This window comes from Volvox carteri (assembly GCF_000143455.1).
Source record: "Volvox carteri f. nagariensis unplaced genomic scaffold VOLCAscaffold_339, whole genome shotgun sequence".
Lineage (NCBI taxonomy): Eukaryota > Viridiplantae > Chlorophyta > Chlorophyceae > Chlamydomonadales > Volvocaceae > Volvox > Volvox carteri.
This window is the reverse complement of record NW_003307870.1, coordinates 1349-9875: the sequence shown is the minus strand read 5'-3', so window position 1 is coordinate 9875 and position 8527 is coordinate 1349. Positions and strand designations below refer to the sequence as shown.

At 50.9% G+C, this 8527-nt stretch overlaps 1 protein-coding gene across 1 annotated transcript; it reads left to right on the top strand.

Moving 5' to 3' along the window:
• Nucleotides 1-3826: 3826 nt before the first annotated feature.
• Nucleotides 3827-8074, top strand: lsg2 (metalloproteinase, extracellular matrix protein Lsg2; the record flags this gene model as incomplete). The annotated part of the gene is made up of 6 exons (XM_002959536.1): nt 3827-3928; nt 4026-4061; nt 4137-4289; nt 6725-6943; nt 7490-7633; nt 7952-8074. Coding segments are annotated over 6 exons (777 nt in total), but the record flags the coding sequence as incomplete, so codon positions are not given.
• Between the last annotated feature and the right edge of the window lie 453 nt (nt 8075-8527).

Genomic DNA, 8527 nt, shown 5'->3' with positions numbered 1-8527 from the left:
GTTAGATAACGGCACCACCGACGTGGTAAAGGAGTGCAGCGGGTAACACAAGCATATGTACAGCCTTACAGCCTTTCTATCCCTATCCTCCGGGGTATCAATCCCAATCCAGGCCCAAGGCAATCTCAATCCAACGGTAGCGTCTATCTCAATCCAACGGTACTACACTCTCAATCCAACGGTAACCCGATCTCAATCCACCTCGGTCTCAATCTCAATCCCTCCACAGTCAATCTCAATCCCCCCGTCAGTCTATCTCAATCCCCGGTTGATCTATCCCAATCCTGGCGACCACCCTACCAACTCAATCCAACCGTACTTGCCATCCCTCCTGTTACGCGGCCCGATTATTGCAAAAAATGCACTTTCATTCCGCGGCCTTGTAACAGAAATTGTACCGGAAGATAGAACAGAAATACCCCGTTTGCCGATGTCTGGTTCAGATGGAAACGAGTAGCTAACCGTCGCGCTACGATCCCACCTCGTTGAAGCCCTTTCCGCGGATGCGACGCAGCAATAGATCCGCAGATCTTTGTTCTGTATTTATGAAAACGCACGCTCGATGATCTGCGATGAGAGCCATCGCTTTGTTGGCATGCCGCAGTGAACATTTTTGGCGGGAACTTTGCGATTGCTCCTGGCTTATGCCATTACCCTGAAAGTTGCAAGCCTATCAATTCAAGCATATAACGATAAAGCAGGTTGCAGCCCGTGCCAGCCCAATAACCTCGCTACGCATTCGCATTTGCTGTAGCCATATGAGCCATACATACGGGAAAGGATTTGGTAACTGCTCTTACCGATTATGATCGAAGCTCCTGCCATGACTTTTTAACATTATTATCTTTTGGCTTATTTTGCCTCCGGCCTAAGCTCTTGTTTCGGAAAGCAATTTTTTTGTCTAATTTAAATCTAGCGAAGTAAAGCATGGTCCATGGCACTTTGCTGGATTGCTTTCGTAAAAAAGCTGGTTAAGCTTATTAATGTTTTCAGTGATATATGCTTTACAACTAACACCATAATCTTCAACGACCTGATTACAAGTGTCCCCGAATACCAACAGCGATTACGGTATGGTCCTCCGGCAGCTCCTCCCAGCGATCCCCAGGCTTTTGCTTACGTTTTTTTAATAGAAACTGTAGCTTAGTAACATATATGCTTTGATTTCCTTATCCTTTGTGAACACGAAATAATGCGGGCCGCGGACCCACAGTTCCTTCTCTTCTGTAACGGGGCAGGGCCGCATTCCCCGTGACCTGCAACAATCGCCGCTCCTGTTTCAAACGTGACAAATAATAAATATGACTCGTTACTATCTGCAAACAGAGCCGTTTTGTGCGATAACTGTAATGAGTTGCGGGCTGCCCCATTTCGACTGATGCGTTGCCGATGCCATGGCACAATGCGCCTTGCACAAATCAAAACAGCATACAAGTATCGTGCAAAACTAATCTGCCGTTCTTCCTGTTAAAGCCGCTTGCAGTGGGATCTCTGCGCGCACGGCGCGCACGATGCCAGCCGCGCAGATAAAATAGATTACCCACGTGAGCTCGTCGTCTAGTTATCAGAGAAGACGTAAACAAACAAGTAGCAGAACGCAGACCGATGGTTTCACGGACCGGAGCAAAGATGCCACTCGTCCTCACCCCACCCTGCCTCACCTTGCCACTCCGGAGTGCGTGTGGTTGTTACAGTGGGCTCCAGACTCCCGAAGAGTAGAGCCATCGGGCCAGCTGGCCGTGCACTGCAGTAGAGACTAATATACAAATTAGACCATCACCTCAGATAATTAACCGTTCATCGGTGACCGCTCCCGTGAGCATAGCAATTTGCCTGATATAATTCTCAAGAAGGGGTGATGTGCGCCGACAGAATCCCAACCTTTCCGTGGAATTCCCAAAGCTGCGAAACCCTGAAGGCGGCCCCAAAAGTCAACAATAACTCGACAAATGGCTTCTTCCGTAAGGGAAGGGCCAGGTAACAGAGCCGGGTTGGTTTTCATGTTTGCAGCCATATAACGTCTCCGGAGTGATTGCTGCCAAGTGGTTGCAGCAGATGCACCGCGCCACAATAGCAAACTGCAAGCTTTCAATTGATGGTTTATGCACGCTCTTAGCTGCAGCATGGAATGTGTGTTGGTGATTGGGCAACACAGAACGTGGCCATAGACGAAGGACGTGGGCGGGGCGACACGAGCCAAGGAGGAGAATGCATTTTGCTGACTGGATCTGGTCCTTACCAAAAGAATATAAACAAGAGTTTGGAACACACCAGCTAAGGTGGAAATGTGTTCAAGTGCGTCGGAAGTCCTTCCAGAAGGCCCCCAAGGGCTCCACGGACAGCACACGAAGACGTGCGGTCCTAACCCGTGGACGGTGATGGACCCGGTTATAGCGAAAAATTTGCGAGGTGACCACGCATGGATTTGTCGTCGAATCGACAGATTCCACTGGACGCTGTGGTTGGTGCAGAAACCGAAAAATTCAGCTGGAGCTTGTTTCCACCTTGTGGTTTTCCTGCCGTTTCTTCCTAAGGCGCTAAATAGGCTCCGCTCCTGCAGCGCTAGCTAGGTTTCTATCCTACATTGAAAAATGGCGCTAGAGACGCATTCGCTAGGCCTCGTTCTCGCAGGGCCACACAGGTTTATCTAGGCTCATCTAAGCGTCATCTGGGATCTTCCTGCCGGGCTATGTAAGTTTCCGTCGAGATCTGCTGTAGCAGGGGTTCCTACCAGGGGGTTCAACGCCAGTCGCAACCATACTGTAACAAAATCCGCGATTGCCCCCCCAATGAGGCCAAATGGCATCCCTTGTGCATGTAGAAGCTTCGAAGTATGCCTAGTTATGCACAGAGCATTAATGGTTCTAATGATATGTCGGAGATTATAGTTTCTGATTATTGGTCGTTTAGAATCTGAAGCTGCGCATAAGCAATCCAATTCGTTCATGCTGCGTTCTTTGTTAAGGAACCAGCTTGCCATACAAACTCCTGGTGCAAACGAACCGCGAGTTGATCGCAATTGGGACATATGCTTGGTGATTGGTGAATTGGCTCTGCAAGGTCTCTGACCCCCGCCATGAAGCTTGCTGAGCGCAGCTCAAAGGGTTTCAGAGCGACATGCCATGCCACATTAGGGCGATCCGGGGTTACATGTCATCCGTCCAAACGCGCCACAATACGCAATCTTAGTACCATGGTGATTAACAAAGAATTAGAAAGCTGATTTCTGTATATTCTACTGTACTCTTACTTCTGTCCACATCGAGCTCGTCACCTCCGACTGGCCACGCATGCAGTGCTCCACCAATTGCAAACACTTGCTGTTAAACATAAAAAACATTGTGTCTGGCAAAGATGCACGGCTTCAATGGATTGGCCAGAAGGTAGTGCAGTTTCCTGCACCGCCGATTGCGGGCGGTTATCGTAATCAGCGATTAGTAAGTTTGCCTGTTTCAAAGTGGATCACGCCCAGGTTACATTGTAGAAACCATAACAAGTATGTATTATTCATATTATATATGCTGTACTGCTAGCCAGCTCGAGCATCTGCCGAGCAGCTGAAAAGGCTGTTCCCGCCACACACGCAGTACGACATCCTACCTTTACCAGTCTATATAGGTGCTTTAAAACGTAACGCTGAAATGCGACGCGCACTGCTGGGGATCTCCTGGACTGTGAATGCAAATAGAGGTCCGCCGTTTCCACTTCACAGGCACTTCTTAGCGAGGTGCGCCCAGGCTTCCGTGACGAGACCATTTCGAACAGGAGGTAGAGCCTCAATGACCTGTTCGCCATTAATTAGATAGGATACTGCGAAGCTTTAAACATGCGGCGACAGCAGATGGTGGCTTCGGCCATTTGTCGCCCGGCTCACTTCGTTCTCGCAACCCTTCTCGCTCTCACCAATGTCGCAAGGGCCGAAGTCGGTGAGCTCAAATGAACAGAAAAAAATGTAACGCACGTAATTACTGTAGCTTTCCAAAGTGATGATTGGACTGTTTGGTTTTATGTCTTCGCCATGCACAGGCGTCGCGCAAGTCATGTCAGCTCTGGAAGAGGGGTAAATATTCGGCACACTTTTGCCTCTATGCCTGTATTGCGAAATCTGATATTAGCCTCTGGGCACCGTGCACAGGTACTTCGACTCTCCTCCCGGGGTACCCAACTTCCACCTCAACAACAACAACAAGGATTACCTCTACCTAGCAGACATCGAAAATCCCTCTGGTTCCGCCTGGAGGCTAGTGGCCGAAGGACCTAACCTCATCGATAAGTACAACGTAAGCACTCCATCCGCACTTTATCTCACATTGCATGTGTGTATGTGTGTGTATATGTGTGTGTGTGTGTGTTACATGGTTGGGGGGTGCGTGACCCCATACCTGTAAGACTACCCATACGAGCCGAAGGCCCAAGGGCAATACTACAACGCCTAAAAGCCACGGAGAAAAGGAAAAAAAACATCGCACATCAGCCCAGACTAGCGTCCAAAGGGGGTAATTGAGTTTCGGTGAGCCCACATACGTTCCAACATCCTCGCCAGGCGTGCGGGTTCCCATTGCATGGCCTCCAACATACTCTGTTGATGATCGAATCCCTCTTCAGCACGAATATCATTATAGGCTGGGCATTCCAATAACACGTGTTTTTCATCCTCAATTCGGCTATTAGGACCACAACAGTGGCAAAACCGCTGCCCCCTGGGAACATGGTACTTGCCCCTTCGTGCTCTGTTCGCCTCCAAAGCCCAGCAACATAAACGAAACTGCATTAGCTTACGATGTGCTAAACGAGGAATGAAAACATTAGCATGTGTTGGCCACATGACGGCTGCGGCTCCCGAAAAGGGCAGCCCCATCCAGTGCTTATACTTCGCCATTTGCACCCCCGGTTGCTTCCCATCTGATGGGTACTCCTCTGGCAAGACAGTCAGACGCGTATGGTCCCAGCCGCTCATCAAACGCTCTCTTAGTGCCGTTATTATCGCTCCTTCTGGTAGAGGTCTACTCAACAACCAGTCAACACGCTCCTTTACCCCCACGACTTCTTGCGGTATTCCGCTCCAAATGTTGCACTCCAAGAAGGAAAACAGTCGTAACATTGAGATTCCCCAACCCTCCCATTCCGGGTTGGTCAGGGCATCGGTTATCTCCTGCCGTAAAACTGCATGAGCAATGGATCCCACTTGCTTTTGAAGGCGGTTCCAGAAACGGAGAATCTGCTTCACCATGTAATATTGTAAGGGGAGTTCAGCCAGCTCCGCGTACAACAGCCTGTGGGATGGCCGTGCCGTCCCCACTACCTGCCTCATGAATAAAATCTGCAGCTGGACTGCACTATCCTTCAAACAGGCTTCGAACATGCCCTCCGCAAGGTTGGCTTTATCCCGCCGCCGTGTGTATATGTGTGTATGTGTGTGTATGTGTGTGCATGTGTGTGTATGTGTGTGTATGTGTGTGTGTATGTGTGTGTATGTGTGTGTATGTGTGTGTATGTGTGTGTATGTGTGTGTATGTGTGTGTACGTGTGTGTATGTGTGTGTATATGTGTGTATGAGTGTGTATGTGTGTGTATGTGTGTGTATGTGTGTGTATGTGTGTATGTGTGTATGTGTGTGTATGTGTGTGTATGTGTGTGTATGTGTGTGTGTTACATGGTTGGGTGACACCATACCTGTAGAACTACGAGCCGAAGGCCCAAGGGCAATACCTAAACGCCTAAAAGCCACGGAGAAAGGAAACACCACACTATCAGCCCAGACTAGCGCCCAAAGGGGATAACTGAGTTGCGGTGAGCCGTTACATACGTTCCAACATCCTCAACAGACGTGCTGGCTCCCATTTCATGGCTTCCAACATGCTCTGTTGATTGATCGTATCCTCTTCCGCGCGAATATCATTTTAGTCTGGGCATTGACCCATGTTTTCCATCCTCGACTTGGCTATTGGTGCCACAACAGCGGCAAAAGCGCTTCTACCTGGGGGCGTGGTGCTTGCCCCTTCGTCCTCTGTTTGCTCCAAAGCCCAGTAACATAAACGGGACTGCATTAGCTTACGATGCGCTAAACGAGGAATGAAAACCTTAGCGTGTGTTGGCCACATAACGGCTGCGGCTCCCACAAAAGGCAGCCCCATCCAGTGCTTATACTTCGCCATCTGCACTCCCGGTTGCTTCCCATCTGATGGGTACTCATCTGGCAAGACAGTCAGACGCGCATGGTCCCAGCCGCTCATCACACGCTCGCTTAGTGCCAGTATCACCGCTCTGAGCAACCCGGAATGGGAGGGTTGGGGAACCTCGATGTTACGACTGTTTTCTTTCTTGGGGTGCAATATTGGAGCGGAATACCGCAAGAAGTCGTGGGGTAAAGGAGCACGTTGACTGGTTGTTGAGTAGGCCTCTCCCCCAAGGAGCGGTGATAACCTGCATATGACTGGCGGAATTGGGCCTACAGCAAAATGTGCCGCTTTAAGTGTATGTCCCAGCCCTGCTGACACTTAGCAAGGTTGCAAGACTGTAAAGGGCCCCGAATTCAGCAGTCTTGCTGTGAGCAGCGCCGTCTTCGGTTGCGCCTTGTAAGAAATCAAAGCATCGGTCAGCATTAGAGCTCATGACGCGCACTCAGGGTGCCTAACTCCTGAAAGTCCTGGTCCTTGCACTCGCGCCTCAGAAACACGTGTTTCCCCGCGCTTTACCCTTCCCCCTTGCCCTCAAAATCTCCCAGGTGTTGACAGGCGATTATGTTCGTGTGAACTACAAGAACTCGAGCACTGCCAGCGGCAGCCGGCGTCTCCTGTCTGATGAACCCCTTCCCGAGATCGATTCCATCGATGTCATTTCCGAGTCGGAGGGCCACGAGATTTACACGGGTACCCAGATCCGGGTCAAGAGCATGATCTACATCATCTCTACGTGCGGATGGGCCCCCTCGGCCACCGTTGAGGTGAGTTCTTGCCTGCTCGCTGTTAGCCGGAAGGCCCTTGGCATACCTTTTGGTTGGCACGAGGAAGCCCATAATAGCCCGGCTCGTACGGTAATATGCAGGCTCGGGGGTTATAACCCCTCGCCCTTGTAACGCCCACACTTAGGCGAATAGCAGGCAAATAGGATCTTCCTCCACACGGGGCTATCATTTCAAGTTGTCAGCCTGGCCCGCAGGTTTGTTCCATTTGGTGCCAGGTGGCATTGTTGCGGTCTGTCCTGCACAATGCAGGTGCCGAGTATTGGGGTTGTAATGGTATTGGTGCAGACCCGGGTCCGATGTCGTACGTCTTCCGTTCATCCCTGCTTCCTAACGATATATCCCACCTTGGTACCTGGCTTGCAATCTTTCCCCGTGATCCATTGCCCTCTTGACGGCCGATCAATCGAGCGAGGTGCGCCCCTGTGTGGTGACCCCTGTGTGCATCCAGCTAGCTACGTGCCGCACTACTGCAACTGCTGCCATTCCCCACTTTCCCATTACCTCTCCCGATCTTGTTCTCCCTTCTTTTGTCCCAATTTTCTTTTGCAGCAAATAAAAGGCACGTTCTTCAACAATACCAACAACATTGCTGGCTACCACGACACGTGCAGCTACGGCAAGGTGGCGTTCGATCCCTCGGAGAACTTCGTGTTTGGGCCCGTAGAGGTGGGTTTGCTTTGACAGCAGCAGCGTGCGAACTGCGCCGCGACATTCCCGGTCATATCCATCTTGGCTCGCCTCGCTGCCGTCGTCCTCTACTTGTTTTAGTACAAGTACACCTCGTCGGTTACTGGATTGTCCCTGGGAATGCCTGTACTGCACCTTCAACTCACCAAAAATGCTTTGAAACCGTGTCAAGGTAAAACTCTTAGCTCCACTTCTGACCAACGCTTCTCATTGGCCCTAAACCGAAGCACGGCAGTGTCCATCCGTTGCCCTCGTGCTCTTCCCTTGTTTTCATTCTTCCACTGTTGTTGATGCACCTGTCAGATTCCTTGCAAGGGCACTGTGACTAACGGCGTCCTGAAGTACCCGTACGACGCCTCAGTCGCTTGTGGCGCTGCGGAGCAGTTCGCCTGGAGGCAGTACTCAGAGGCCGCAGCGCGAGCGGTGAGTGAAGTACCTTCTGTCCACTTCTCATTGGCCCGTACTCTGGCTGCACACACCCATGCTGCGACCGCCATGCTTCCGTGCTTGCCTGCTTGTCGGTAATTCCCCCGTATTCAGCACGGGAAGGTCATTGTAGTAGCTGGCCGCTGAAAAGGCCTCTCGAGATGCTGGTGGTCGCACTTCGCGCGTATTTGTAGAGCCGTACAGTGTACCAGCTACTACAGTCATGGTCTGCATACGCGTCCGAAGGGAGACGGCATTAGTAGTTAACATCTGCTTGCGTTTTGCCAGGAGGGGAATAATCTATTTTTTTCTAGATTGCTGAGGTGCCCCTCATGGGGACGGCTCCACAGATACAGATGCACATACTGCTTGTACTTAATACTGGCGCGCCCGCCGGGCCCGGTGCATGCGAAGAGATAAACCCGTTCGGCGGTTTACGTCCTGGTGAGC